Below are 14,968 nucleotides of genomic sequence, written 5' to 3' on the forward strand. Positions count from 1 at the left end.
AGTAGTCCCTTATTTTCAAGTTTCATCGGTTGTTGTTGTTGTTGCTGCTATTTATCAGTCCTTATTATCATGTTTCATCCAAATATTGTTGTTCTCACGAGTTGCAAATGTTCTGCATGTACTATTTGTATTTTGCCAAAAATCGTTATGCAATTCCGGGCGGATCTGCCTAAAGCTTTACAAGACATACACCCTCTCGGTTGGAATTGAGGCAAGAGTTGTTGTGCAATAAAGTACATAAACAAAAGCACTCAAATGATGCATCAAGAAACGTTGACGTCTTCCACATTACCACTGTCGATACTGTCACTGCAACAAGTAGTTGATGGCTTTTAGTGCAAGGTCATAGTGTGGTTCAACGCAACTCCCCTTTTATGTTAGACCCTCGCCAACTCACCAACAAACTCGCTGGAGTATTTTGGCTCGAGTTAAACCACTATGTGTCACTCTTAATTTCGTAAAGAGGTTGTTAAAAATTACAAAAAAATGAGTCAACGAGAGGAAGGGAAAACGGTTTTTTCCTTCTCTTCATCATCATCGTATCAGGAAGATGATTCTACTGGTCGAATGTCAGGAGCCAGGAGAATTGCTGTAACTTCCCGATGGTTGGATGATACTGTATCTTCGGGAAATTCATCTCCGGTAGGCTCACCAGTGATCAATCATATGGTTGTGGTGGATGAGATCCATGATGTCAAAGTAGAGGTCTTGGAGGCTGGTTTGCATAGTAGAGGAGCATCATCATCGTTTGATTCTAAAATTGATGAACAGTTTGGAAAGATTGAGAGGAAGAAACAACGTATTAACGTGGTGTCCTGGAGTGCCACAAATGATTGGTGTTCCAAGGTCTGTCATGATGACAATGATGACAGTGATGAAGATGAGGATGAGCGAATGGATGATCAACAACATGTCAACAACACCAATAGAAGGAAACGATCCACTCTTCAGAAATTGGGTGAAATGGCTCCCGATTTGATTTTGCTACAAGATTTGAATTATGAACAAACCATGAAAGCAATGAAATACTTGACAAAAGCTGAAGAACATTTGCATGATGCGTACGATGGAAATGAAGAAGACTTGGAGCCTCCTGTTTATAAATGGTTTTGCTGTGGTCACAAACATACTTCCGAACCAGTCAAGGTCTCCAAGTCCTGTAATTCCGATGATGACGATGAAGGAGTACCTTCCTCCCTTATATCTCCACTAGCATCCATGGGTGGTAATCAATCCATCATTTCTGCCTTGTTGAAAAATGATGTGAAGAAGAAAATTGAGGCCGACCAAGATCCCGACGACTTGGTCAATGAGTATTTACCAATTATTTATAATTCTGAGACGTTAAAGTGTGTGGATTGTGGTGCGTTTTGGTATAGCAAAACTCCACAAGAGGCAGGCTCCAAGTCGTGGGATAGTACTGTACCACGTTTTTGTAATTGGGGTGCTTTTATTTTCAAGCCCTATGATGAAGAGGATGACCACATTGATTTACTTGTATTTAATACACATTGGGATCAAGGAGTGGAGGCAAGAAGATATGCTTCCATATTATTGAGACAAGAAGTGCTAAACAGAATGTCTGTCTACAATGCTATAACCAATAGAACCACTTTTATTCCTACCATCATTGGTGGAAATTTGAACAGTTTACCAAGATCCAATGCTCTCAGCATTTTGGTTCAAGGACAAGATTTGGGTGCACACAACAGTGATGTTAATTTATTGGCAGACAGTGACGATGACGATGACGATGAAGATGAACAAGTTGAAAAAATTGATAAGGAAAGTCTCATCATTCCATGCCAGAGACAGTTAATGCCTCCTCAAGCTGCTGGAACAACATTACAAAAATCCGCAACTGTTAAAAAAGAGGATGACAAGGATTTCGTCAAGATAGAAGAAGTGAGCGAAGAGGAAGAAGCGAGTGACGCATCCTCAGAATCTTATTCAGGAACGTGGTTCCATAACCTTAATTTACAACCCACCTTTGTTGATTTTGAAACCAACACGTTCGAAACAGTAGATTATCTTTTTGTATCTCCCTGTGTGAAAACCATGAATTTACAAATACTCGATGCAGATTTAAGTTGTGGCGAAACACACAAACCACATGTAGCCACATTGGAAATGTGACACCATTAATGGGTCTGTCACTCTCGCATCTCACCTCTTTTACTGTATTTATTATATTTATGAAACATACAATTTTTCACCCTTCCAATTAATTGTAATTTATTATTGCATTTTCTATGAATTGTTACAAGATAATGGATTGTTTCGCAATCCAAATTCAAATTCGGTTTCATGATTACAATCAAATTCATCTTTCCAAAAAAATGAGTCAACCACACGACGACACTCTTTCCGAAGAACCTCTCGGAGGCGGAGAAGGAGGAGCAAATCCTTCAAACTCCTCTCGTCATCACTATTACAGCCTTGCTGCAGAAAATTTTTCAGCACCTCAAAAGAAACGTATCGGTTTAGGAACGTTGGCTATTTTGTTCGGAATTGGATGCGTGATTATTTCAGCATTGATCGTTTTGATTGTTGTGAGCGCAGTGTTGTATTGGGGCCCTGGACAAAACAAAAAGATTTATCCCAATCCATCGTATACACCCAGTAGTGATTATTTACATTTCATTGTCGTTGGAGATCAAGGAAGAGGAAATGATGAACAGAAAAAAGTTGCTGAGAGTATGGCTCGATATTGTAACTTTGAAAATGGAATGAATCCACAAAAATTGCCATGACAATTCATTATTGGAACTGGAGACAATATTTATGATAATGGAGTGACAGATGTCAATGATGTGCAATTTAAAACAAAATTTGAAGATATTTATGTCCAAGAGAGCTTGAAGAATTTGGATTGGTATTTTGTTTTGGGTAATCATGACTATAGAACAAATCCAGAAGCTCAGATTGCATATTCACAATTGAGCAAGAGATGGAAGCTGCCTAAACAATTTTATAATTTTGACAAGATTTCTACTGAAAACAAATTTAAAGTGTCATTTGTCATGTTAGATACAAATCCATTTGTGAACAAGTACTTCTCAGATTCAAGAGCTAATCAAACAGCATTGAACCAACAACGAGCATTGAATAACGAACAAGTCAAAATGGTTGAGAATATTTTGAATACCAATATGAACAAGAATGATACATGGACTTTGGTTGTGGGTCATCATCCATTGTTTAGGTATGTATTTGTTTGTGGCATTCATTTTTGTGTTTTTAATATTTTGTGATTGAAATTTGCATGTGAAAAATATCTATTGATTTTTGTTGATTGCGGATTGAACTAAAATGGTCACAAAAATCATGGTGTTGTGTATGTGCATGATGAATTGCCAACGTCGTCCTTATTGCTTGACAGTGCTGGATCACACGGTCCTGTCACTCAAGAACTTGTAGATAATTTTGAACCTCTCTTTGTGAAATACAAGTTGCCCATGTACTTGTGTGGACATGACCATTTGTTAAATTGGCTTTCAAATTCAGATAGTGCTTTTCCAACACAGTATGTCATTTCTGGTGGAGGTGCTGGAAATACACGACCCATGATTTACAACAAGTACTCATTGAATGATTTGAACGATTCTGGATTTTTCTCTGTTGAAGTTCAACAGAGCTTTATGTTTGTGAGAGCTTTTGACAAGTACGGAACTGAGGTTTGGAAATTTAAAATTTCGAGGCCTCCTCAATAAACGTTGATCAAAGTGATATTACAAGAGCCGAATCTCTTGTTAATGGAATTGGTGAACTTTACCTATTTGCATCTGCAATCAACAAAAAAAGATGACATCCACTAGCAACGCTGCAGAGCAGGCGCACCAGTAATCACAACGTCACAAGCTTCAATCATCATTGAAAAAACCAACTTTGCAGAATAATCACTTGACCATGCTCTTGTTTTTGGTGTATGAAGTTGAGAATTTATTTCTGTCATTCCCATCTCGGTGGATGTGTTGTGGTTTCAACAAATTAACACTCAATTAACACTTCATTTTCGATCAAGATTGAACTCTCAATATTCTAACTGCCAGTGACACAAGTAACACAATCTTTTAATAGGTTTGCCAGCATCAAACATCAAAAAAAATTAAAGAACCTTACTCTTCTTCTTCTTTTGAGAAGGACCAGTAAATTCAATGTCCAGCCTGGATCCTTTTGGTTCTGCTTCCTCTTCAATAATTCTCTCAATGGTGGCTGTGGCAGAAGGTGACAAGACATCCCACACAGAAAACAAAAATTCAAACGTCATCAACACAATATTCGTCAAGCAGGTCACAACAAGTAGCGAATAAGCATTATACACCGATCCAGCAGCTGCTGTTGTGCTCACATTTTGATTGGACACCACACTAGGAATGCCACCACTCAATGTCACAAATGCCTTCGAATAATGTCTCAAGAAAATTCCAAATTGAGTCCACAACACGACTCCAACAAAGATGAAATCTCTCTTAAACTTGGAAAACCATAAAGCAATCACTGAAGCAATTGTAACCATTGTTGCAGACCATTGTTCTTCATTCAATAAATTAGCCACATATCCACACATGGATGCAAATGAAAGAATGGGATGTTTCAATACATCCATTTGAAATATATACAATGTATCTTTTTGCTTGGAAAAGACATCACTGAAAGGTTGGATCACATCATATTGCAGAATGACCAGACACGAAGCAAGTAATGCCATTGTGATCCATGCCAAGTATACTGTAAATGGTAAACGAACCCATAAAGGATATTCATGAGCATGTTTTCCATATCGAATACGAATGGCACTCGAATAAATAATAAATAAATTCATCCAGAGAGACATGAAAATCAAATGTGCAAGGAAAATATTGTCATAGCAAAATGCAAGGATCCAACACGTATTTAACACATTCGATAATAAAAACCATGGACCAACGACACGACCAATTTTCTCACTCTGTGCTCGATTGGAATTAATCACTGAGAGGAAACTAAATAGAAAGAGTCCTCCATAAATCACAAGCCAGATGTGGAATGTGTAAGGTAAGGGATAGAAGGCAACGTCGTATTTTCTGCTCACGCTTTCCACAGTTTTTGCATTTCCAATGTAGTAAGTGAGAGTATTGTGAATGAGTTTTGAATAGTAGGCAGAGGGAATGTACTGAGTGAAGAGTTGGAGGCCTTTCTGATCCACTACAAACGAGCGAACGAAATTGGAGAGAAAGGTCTCTGTGAAAAAAACATTCACGGCCAATACTCCAATGAGGGAGATGAAATTAATGGTGTTAATGAGGTGACCAATCATGTAGTGCAAGCAAAGTTTCGAATGGGAAGCGTGTACACAAATTTTTGTGTGTGTGCTGTTCAATGTGTAACAACGATATTCTTCAATGCAGCCATTTAGCTTAATGGACAAATTAGGATCATTACCAAATTTTGGAAAATTTTCAAAAATATTCAATTACTGTCGTCAGTTTGAGAATGGCTTCTCCTCATGGAAGCACCAATGAATCGAAATTGTATTGATCTGAAAACTGGTAATGTTAAAAAAATTTCTGAAATTGGAAAAATCATATAGTTCACTTTTCCTCTCAAAGAATGGATATCCTGAAATATTTGAGCCAATATTCAAGTTGTCGTAGTAATATAACCAAAGTAGAACTGTTTTTCATCAAAAATGATCATCAAGTCGTGGCATGCATTCATGCATAATGTCTAATTGTCCAAATTTGAGAAAGTAGTACAAGTCTTCTGTTCTTGAAAAAGTCATTTGGTTATATTCATGAATAGGAGTTATTTGAAGTGAAATGGCTCCCATTAAGCATCTCCAAATGAATGTGTTTCCTAGTTGTGTGATAAAGTCATTCTGTTCACTGAAGTTGTCATCATCATCAAAAGTGGAGCTTCCAAAAGCACTTGAGGATGAATCTCCTTTTAGCCAAGGATATGCACTTTCCAAGTCCTTTCCTAGTATTGCAGAAAAGTTCTCAAGCCCAACCTCAGTAATGGACATGGAAATTAGATCCCCTAAATTATAGAAAACATCCATGTCAATATCAACATTAGGATTCAGGTCACTATAAGGAAAATCAATGATAAATGTCATTTTCACAAAATCGCAATTCCAGTTCACAAATATTCCCTCCACTTGCATGGTTCTTCGAGTAATATTCATGGACTCAATGGTTTCCTCTTCTGTTTCCTCCTCAATTCTCTTGCAGAGTCGAGTAAATTTAAATGTTTCTTCAATAATTGACAAGTCGCTTACTAACGAGTCAAGATCTTGCTGATGATTCTCCAAATAATTAGCTGTGGTCCTGTAGGCATCCACTTGATTGAGAAAGGCAACAAACAGTTCAATTCTTTGTTGTGTGTTCATTACAATATTGGTCGAATAGGTTTGAATGAGATGTAAGAGAGCTTCTCGATCTAATTGTTTCAAAGTCATCATTGGAGTCCCATTTTCATTCGTATCGTTTTCATCATCGACCATTAATCCTTCATCATTGGCAAACGTACGATCGTTAGAAGTCATGATACTTCCATTATCATCTGCTGTAGATGTCAACATCGTCGTCATGGATCGAACATGACGAACACTCAGTGCTAGAGCATCATTCCTCCTCAAATGTTTGTACAAGGTCTCAAATGTAGCGTGATCTTTTCGTGTTTGTTCGTTGGACATGAATACTTGTCCAAATTCAATTCGTTCCATCAGTTTTTTAATGGCACTACTACTTGATGATGAGGAATAATCCCGATATAAGAGTAATTCCCAAATTGATTTTTCTTCATCTTCGGAATCATCATTAGCATCATTGTAATCCTCTCCTCCTCTATGTTGATATAAAAACGAATTTCCTTCATTGTTTTGTCGTATGGAAGGATATAAACAACTCGTCCAGCCTTTACAAACATACGGCATGGATGTAAAAGTGGTTTCAAAATCCAAGAATAGTAAAATCCTCTGCACGATGGCTCGTACCCATGCTGGGGGTATTGGAGAAAATAGTGATATTAGCCCTATTTTGTCTGCTGATGAAGAATGATTGTGAATGCCCATGATTGCATCTCTTCCGAAATCATTACCATGATCGTGAGAATTCATGTAAATCATTTCTAACAATATTATGTTATTTCTAATATTTTTTTTTGTTAAAGCTTAACACTATCAAAAGGATGCACTCCTCAAATCAAAAATTATTTTCATTCAGCTTACGGACCTCAACAATGATCATGAGTATTTATGTGTTTTTCATTTCAATTCCAGTCGACTCGAGAAGAATTCACAACAAAAAAAATGCCTCCAAAAAAGAAGGAAAAAACCGTTACATCTTCTTCCTCAAAAAAGAAGCAAACAACAACCACAAATACTTCAGATAATTCTAGTACGAATCGGAAACATAAGCAACAAAAAAGACCAGCTGAAGAAGAAGAAGAGCATTTACATCCTCCTGAGGATGATGATAACATTATTGATGATGATGACGGAGGCGATGAAGAAATTGTTATCGGAGAGCAATCGCTCTTGTCTGTAGGCAGTAGTGGCGCAGCAGGCAACACAACAAAGAAAAACAAGGAATCAACGAAAAATAGCAATAACGGCAGTGAAAAGTTGGATCCATCCCGAAAGAAAACCAAGCCCAATGACTCATATGCTGCCACTACCTCTAATTCAACTTCTTCAAAAATCAACAAAGAATTACAGAGCTCAGAAATGGACACTACATCGAACGGTGATCAACAAGGATCCACAACAATATCAGTTTCTTCAACCTTGAATGCATACAAAATTGTAGATGCTCATACTGGAAAGAAAAAGACAATTGGACCAAAAAACAAAATTACCTCTCTCAATCAATTGAGGCATGCAATTTGTGAAGTATTCAAACTAAAATCAGTGAATGATATTGAGTCCATTCGAAACCTGGACGATAAAGACATTACGGATGCTGATTTACAAATGGCATCTTCATCTTTGGACGCAAAGTCCAACAAGAACGGTCTGAATGATAGCACCATTGTTGTCATTGACGACACCAATCAAAACAGCTATTCCACTAAAAATTTACCACCAACCTCAACGCATGGATATTTCATACTGACCTTGAAATCCAATGCTGTTTCCGAAAGCTCTTCTAAGGTGAAAGCTAATTTACAATTAACTGTAGATATTGTACCTCATGTAAATATTCTAATTCATGGTGGAGATGAATACGATTTTATAACAGCTTTGGCAGAAGTCATTGATAACTCCATTCAAAATACTGTACTAAATAAGAACGACAGAATCATAGACATACGCTTTGAAAAGCCGTCACAAAACAACGAATTTAAAAGCAAATTACATATTTGGGACAATGGCAGAGGAATGAATTTCAAAACATTGGTTAATTGGGCAACACTGGGAATTACAGATGCTCCTGTTGATGACGCTGCTAACATGGCTGCAAAGAGCAAATCTGACCTATCAAGACGACGAATTTTTGACAAATTCATAACTTCTGATTTTTCTCGATATGGTGTTGGTTCGAAAAAGGCAATTTTTAACCTTGGTGACCAAGTGACTCTCGTTTCCAAACCAAAAGATTCTCGTTTCGTCTATGAAGTCACATTGTCACGGCAAAAATTGGAAGAAGACTTTGGTTCTGGAAAAGATAAGCAATGGAAAGCGGATTGCATCTCTAGGCCACCCTCTGACACGGAAAAACAATGGGACAGTTTTACTCACTTCACCATTTCTGACATTAAGAAGGTCTATGTGGATCGGTACGATGCAAGCATTATTAAGAAAAGACTTGGACACATTTATCACTATTACATTTATGGTACCGATGGAAATAAGGAGAGCCGAGATATTATCGAGGATGATGATGAGTATTCTGATACCCAAGACGAACTTGAAGAGGAAACTGTCCCGGCCAGCGACGACGAAGACGAAGAACCTAAGAAAACATCTAAATCCTCCTCTCAAGGCAGCAGCACGTCATCCTCTCAAAAGAGGTCATCCAAGAAAGCTCTGAGCGACGAAGAAGATTTTGTCCATTTCCGAAAACCAAAGAATGTAATTATTAAGGTTGATGGAATACCTATCACCTCAGAAGATCAGGATTTAGAATCTCTCTATCTACAGGAAGGAAAGTCACCGTTCTCGTTTGAAATTAAATTGAGCGTGAAAAATAGTGACAGCTCAAGCACAGGAATGGAGTTGAGCATGCCAACTCAAAGTTCAGGTGTTTCCATTGTCAACAGCACAGTGAGAGGAATTATTTACTATTATCCCTTCAAGCAAGGTCGAGAAACTTTGCCAATTCCAGAAGACCTGTATTTGGAAGGAGGCAAGTATATGCCAACAGATCAAGAAGTACCTCTTTCTGAAAGAAATCCAGGATTTGAATGCTTTTGGAATGGACGATTGTTGGCCAACGAGAAAATCAAGAATTTACCATGGATGGAGAAGGAGAGAAGTAATCGTGACATTCCTGACAATTGTTATCGTAGAGTGAAAGGAATGCTATTTTTTGATTGCGGTTTTGAGGTTTCTGCAAACAAAATGTATCTATGCAAGCAAACACCACTGTGTCAAGCACTGTTGAATTATACTGACAGGACTCTGGTACAACGTTATCGCAAGTGGATGAAAGAGTGCCATAAAAAACTCGACGAAGAAATCATTTTTGATGAATGTGATCTTGAAAGAACTCAGAAAGAAGGAAAGGGCCTTAAAACATTTTACAAAAGAATCAAATACGGACAAACTTCATACACCGTCGGAGATTATGTAGTCATGAAAACTAGACCAAAAATTATTGGTACACTTGTAGACATGTTCAGAGATTTGACCTCTGAAGAGTATACTGTGACTGCAATTGTTAAAGAGTGGTCTCCCGAGAGTCTAAATGATGATACTCACAAAATTACTGGTCAATGTTTTCCAATATCCAAAATTCAGAGCGTGCTCACAAAACAAGAATTCAAGTCAGAAATTAGTAAGCTGAAAAACAAATTACCAAGTTATATTGAGGTTGTTGACACGCCCAGTGTGAGCGCGCGGGAGAGGCGCCCTCCTCCTGATCCAGTCACAGCTGGCTATGTGCTGAAATACATCTCAGCAAGCATAATGACTGGTGATCACAAAGTTGTTACCACTCAATTATTTCCAATTACACTCACAATTCGATATGAGGGCGACAATGAGCAAGAACAAAAGTTTGAGGCTTCTGTTACTTCCACAAAGCCCTTCAAAAAAGGTGTTCATTGTTTTAAGCCAAACAAGCTCAAGTCAGAGTTCAACGTGGCCGGCACCTATCTACTTGAATTATCTTCGACAGAAGATAGTGGAATCAAGTCCAAGGTTGTGAAACTAGATGTGGTACCAGCTGGGCCAACAGCTCTCAATATTTGTAGTGAAATACCAACAGTGTCAAAGCTTTTTTCTGTTCTAAAAGTGGACAAGAAGTTGGCTGAAGATGCAATTGTGTTTTTCTTGAACAAAGAGATTCCACCTATTGTGATTGAACAATTGGATCCTTACGGTAACTTTGTTCCCTTCGCTATCTCCGGAAATCTTTTGAACGAACAGCTTAAGATTACTGCGAGCGACGATTCTATTGTACTCTCGTCTTATGAAGCATCGTTTACCAATGATAGGCGACTACAAATTAGTGATTTGCGTATCACAAGCGCACATTTAGGAAACGCAAAATTTTTGAACACCAAATTACTTATTTCCTTTGGAATTTTGAGTGTTTTGGAGCTGAATATATTTATTTTAGCTGGACAAGTTTTCTCAATTCAATTATCAGAAGACTCAAATTCGACCTTAAAGAATAATTCTGTGAAGAAAATGTTACCTGATATTGAAGCGAAATTACTCGACGAAATGGGCAACTGTGTGTTCATAAAACCAGTGTATGACGAAGAGGAAGACAACAACGATGAGGCAGAGAATTTTTCCCCAATTCTAAAGGGAGATGCTCTTAAAGAAGAAATTCGAGGAATTCTAAACGCAGAGACAGGACACTTCGTATTTAAGGGTGCAACACTGCATTCCGATTCTAATAGCTCTCAAAGAAAAGAAACAGAAATCATATTGCGCTGCAACAAAATCTCCATCACAATTCCTCTCACCATTGAGGCTATTTCAACAATCAAACCATCCACTTTCAGTTTAAGTCCTCCAGATACCGACAAACACATGGTTAAGGATCGTCAGCCACTGAAAGTAAACGTTCAAGCCATTGTTGGAACAGAATTGGTTGGATGGAAACTTGAACTTGGTAATGAAATGTACGAAAGAATGGCGTTTGATGGATATGCTCGCACTTCATGGAGTAGTGCCAACCTACTGCCTGTTGAAAATGGAATTTGTTTCCTTCCAACACTGGTGGTACCTCAATCTGCTAAAACATCCAAATATACCATAGACATCCTTTCAAAATCTTCTCGAAATGAAGATTTAATGCAGGATGACGATGGTGACCATGACATTAATCCTGAATTCATCATTGCAAACTTTACCATTCATTTACGAAGTGTCAATGGTCCTCCCTGTATTTTCAAAATTGATAGAAAGAAAAGTGTTCTAGGAGCGATCAAGTGTGAACAACCCTTCTCAATCAAATGTTCGATTATGGACGCCTATGGAAACACTCTCGATCCACAAGAAGATAAGGAAATATACCCAGAGCTCGAACATATCGATGCTGCTATTGAGATTGTTTCCCAATTGAATGGTGAATCTGAAAAAATTGAAATTGCATCACCTGAAAAGATGAAGAAAGTTACAACGAAAAATGGTTATTTGAAATTTTCCAATATTTCTCTAATTGGCCCCACTGGTGAGTTTCACATTAAGGTCATCGATAGAAGCGGGAAGATAAAGGAGGACAAGATTGAACATGTAATGTTAGAGCCTGGTCCTCCTCATTCGATACGAATTAATGAGACCATCGGAGAAGTTATTTTTGATGTTGAGAATCTTGGGTTAACACCACCGTTTTTTGTTACTTGTCATGACAAGTTTGGGAACAAATATTTGACACATGGAAGCTACGAAATTGACACTCCAGAAACTGGTATTGACATTCGTCAGTATGAAGGAGAGATGAATCAGTCGATAGACCTTCAAATCGATGAGGGACGAGCATATATGCCTCAATTCTGGATTAATGGAGTTGAAGGACTTCATCCTTTCTCGATAGAATATGAAAATCCTAAAGTCGAGCGAGCCTGTTTCAAAATTAATGTTAAGAAAGGCTCCCATCCAACTTCCTTAAAGATTCTTAACAAGGTAAATCAATTGAAAGCTGGAGACTTTATGGAAGCCTTCGAAGTCGCAGTAATAGGAGAAAATGGAAAACCTGTTAAGGCACCGTCACAATTGCACTTGAATGTTGTCGATCCTCAGGGAAGTGATAAGAGACATTTTGTTTCCAATATCTCAACAAATGACTTGTCGTATACATTTGCCAATAGCGAAAGAGTGTTCACCAAAGCAGGAGTTTATCGCTACAAAATCACTTTGGATGTTTCGAACTTGTCCAACGTGGCACCTCTTGGATTACCCAAATCCATAACCGAGTCGTTTGATTTGATTGTGGCGCCGGATGAACCAGCTGCATTGGAAATTGAGAACGATACATTTCAACTTCCAGTTGTCACAAATTGTGCAGAAGATATCGATAGAAGATCATTTTGGGAAGAATTATCTCTTAAGGTTGTTGATAAGCATTCTAACACGGTAATTGCTGATGACAAGATCAAAAAAGTTATCATTTCAGTTGAGAGAAGCGAAGAAAGTATGGATAGCGAGCTTCCTGAATTGGAAGGCTCACTTGAGGCAAAATTTGAGAATGGAAGAGCCAAATTTTCTAGATTGAGCATCAAAGAGGGATCTGGAGAAACTGGATTCTTTAAACTCGTATTCACAGCAAAACATCTTCCTCCCAAGGAGCTTGATTTTGCTTTCACTGACAACTCCAAAGTGCAAGAAGAAGAGAAGGAACTACAACAAAAACGACTAACTCTACTTTCTGAATTGGATTATTTGAAGCAAGAAATTAAGAAGGCTCAAGAGAATCATCAAGAAAACGAGTACAAGCTCAGTAATTTTAGAAGCACTCAACATGAACTTTTGAAAACGATCAAGGAATTCGAATTGAGTTTTGAGAATGATGTTCCCAATTTAGAGAATACAGAAAAAATGTTGACTTTGCTCAAAAAGAAGATGGAAATCAAAGCTCAAAACAACAGAAAAACACGAGAATGTAATGTAGGCCTCTCAGAAAATAAGGCTCTACAAAAAATCAAACAGCTTCAAAAAGAATCAGATAGCGGCATTGTGGGAATATTGGGAGAATTGGGATATATCGATAATGAAAAACAGAACGATACAATTTCGAGAACCATTGCCGATAAGATGCAGTGTATTGTTGTGCAAAACCAAGAAAGCATGGACAAGGTCAGAAACGCTCTCGATGCCTTTCCCAACAAATTACCAATTCTTCCTCTCGATAACATTTTCAAGTGTCCAAAAGGACTTGACAATAATGGCAAGCTACGATTGGATCCTATCGGTGACAATATCGATGGATTTATTGGATACGCTGTAAATTTAATTGAACTCGATCCCAGAAAAGAAATGCTTAGACACGCGTTTTGGAATATTCTAGGCCAAACTCTGTAAGTAGTTCGAAATAGATTATACTGGTGAATAGTATTCATTTCAAACCAACCTCGTACGTTGCTTTTGATAGTGTTTTTGAAAGCTTTGAAAAAGGCCTACAATTCAGAAAGAAACGACTGGAATCAAACACCAATACTCCAATTATTATTTGTTTAGATGGAGAACGTATTGAATCAACAGGAATTGTTTATGGAGGTGCAAAATCGAACGCTCCTCCTGTATTTAGATTTGGTCAAACACCAATTTCTGAGAATCCTGAGATGAAGCTTCTCTTAGAAAAGAAGAAGAAAGTGGAAGAGTTCAAAAAGATACTGAAAGAAACCATTGCTTTCGAAAAGGGAGAGTACAAACAATCGGAACAAACACGAGATGAGATTATTTCAAAACATACACCTGAAATTGAGCATATTGAGGAGGAACTTGCAACCATTGAAGAGGAATTGAGAAATATACGACAAGGACTTGTATTGTCAAAAAAGAAAAAGACACCAAGTGATAAGAAAACTTCAAAGCAAAAGAAGGAAGGTACCTCAAAATCAACAGAAAAGACGACTCAAAAGAAGAAACCAACATCGGCACCTGTCAGTGAACCTTCGTCACCTATTCTCTTCTCACAGTCACAACGTTCCACAATCATGCGAGATGATGACCCAATGCTGGACGAAATTGAGGAATTTTCAGAGAGTGACCGAGATGAAATTGAAGAATTCTCATCGGATCAAGAAAACTCACCTAAACAACCGAAAAAGAGTGCAAAGGCCAAGAAAGTGACTCCAAGCTCTCAGAAGAAGAAGAAAAAGTAACAATGAGTGGTTGTTGACATCACGTAAAGAAAATATTTTGAATGGGATGTTTGTGTGTGCAAAAAATTCTTGCGCAACCTCGAAAAAAAAAATCTAATTAGTTTATTGTTAGCACCACTGGTGCTGGTAAATCCGTGAGGATTGGGGTTTGTTTTTGAACTGGTTTTTTAAACCTTGAGTTTTCATAATACTTGGTGTGACATTTACCAACTAGTAGGGTGAGAATTGTTTGGATTTCAGGCCAATTTTGGTAAATATTAGGTAAATTTTTAAGGTTGGGCATTTGAGTATCTCGAATCATTACTCCGTCATGATGAATAATGAAAACTTTCCTTCTTTCACAGTATCTTGATTCTTGATAATCGTTGAGGATACATTGCATTGATGTAATATCTAGGAATTTAGTGTAGAAAAAATCCCTAAAGCATTGAGTATTAGGGCAATAGTATATGAAATGTTTTAGAGTTCCGGGGCATTTGCAGTG

The 14,968-nt window shown here is 37.7% G+C and overlaps 5 protein-coding genes across 5 annotated transcripts; 3 read left to right on the forward strand and 2 right to left on the reverse strand.

Annotated features, from left to right (window-relative positions):
• Window positions 1-486: 486 nt before the first annotated feature.
• C9374_007556 (uncharacterized protein) lies at window positions 487-2,136 on the forward strand (the record flags this gene model as incomplete). Its single annotated transcript, XM_044697534.1, has 1 exon — window positions 487-2,136. One exon carries the CDS (start codon window positions 487-489, stop codon window positions 2,134-2,136), a length of 1,650 nt encoding a protein of 549 aa, XP_044546180.1.
• Window positions 2,137-2,339: 203 nt separating this feature from the next.
• Window positions 2,340-3,713, forward strand: C9374_007557 (uncharacterized protein; the record flags this gene model as incomplete). Its single annotated transcript, XM_044697535.1, has 3 exons — window positions 2,340-2,712; window positions 2,776-3,205; window positions 3,383-3,713. The coding sequence occupies 3 exons, from the start codon at window positions 2,340-2,342 to the stop codon at window positions 3,711-3,713; spliced, it is 1,134 nt and encodes a 377-aa protein (XP_044546181.1).
• A 395-nt stretch (window positions 3,714-4,108) lies between these two features.
• On the reverse strand, window positions 4,109-5,299 carry C9374_007558 (uncharacterized protein; the record flags this gene model as incomplete). The annotated part of the gene is made up of 1 exon (XM_044697536.1): window positions 4,109-5,299. One exon carries the CDS (start codon window positions 5,297-5,299, stop codon window positions 4,109-4,111), a length of 1,191 nt encoding a protein of 396 aa, XP_044546182.1.
• A 366-nt stretch (window positions 5,300-5,665) lies between these two features.
• Window positions 5,666-7,111, reverse strand: C9374_007559 (uncharacterized protein; the record flags this gene model as incomplete). Its single annotated transcript, XM_044697537.1, has 1 exon — window positions 5,666-7,111. The coding sequence occupies one exon, from the start codon at window positions 7,109-7,111 to the stop codon at window positions 5,666-5,668; it is 1,446 nt and encodes a 481-aa protein (XP_044546183.1).
• A 183-nt stretch (window positions 7,112-7,294) lies between these two features.
• C9374_007560 (uncharacterized protein) lies at window positions 7,295-14,484 on the forward strand (the record flags this gene model as incomplete). The annotated part of the gene is made up of 2 exons (XM_044697539.1): window positions 7,295-13,677; window positions 13,752-14,484. The coding sequence occupies 2 exons, from the start codon at window positions 7,295-7,297 to the stop codon at window positions 14,482-14,484; spliced, it is 7,116 nt and encodes a 2,371-aa protein (XP_044546184.1).
• Window positions 14,485-14,968: the final 484 nt, after the last annotated feature.

The sequence above is a fragment of the Naegleria lovaniensis genome, assembly GCF_003324165.1.
Source record: "Naegleria lovaniensis strain ATCC 30569 chromosome Unknown tig030, whole genome shotgun sequence".
NCBI lineage: Eukaryota > Heterolobosea > Eutetramitea > Acrasida > Naegleriidae > Naegleria > Naegleria lovaniensis.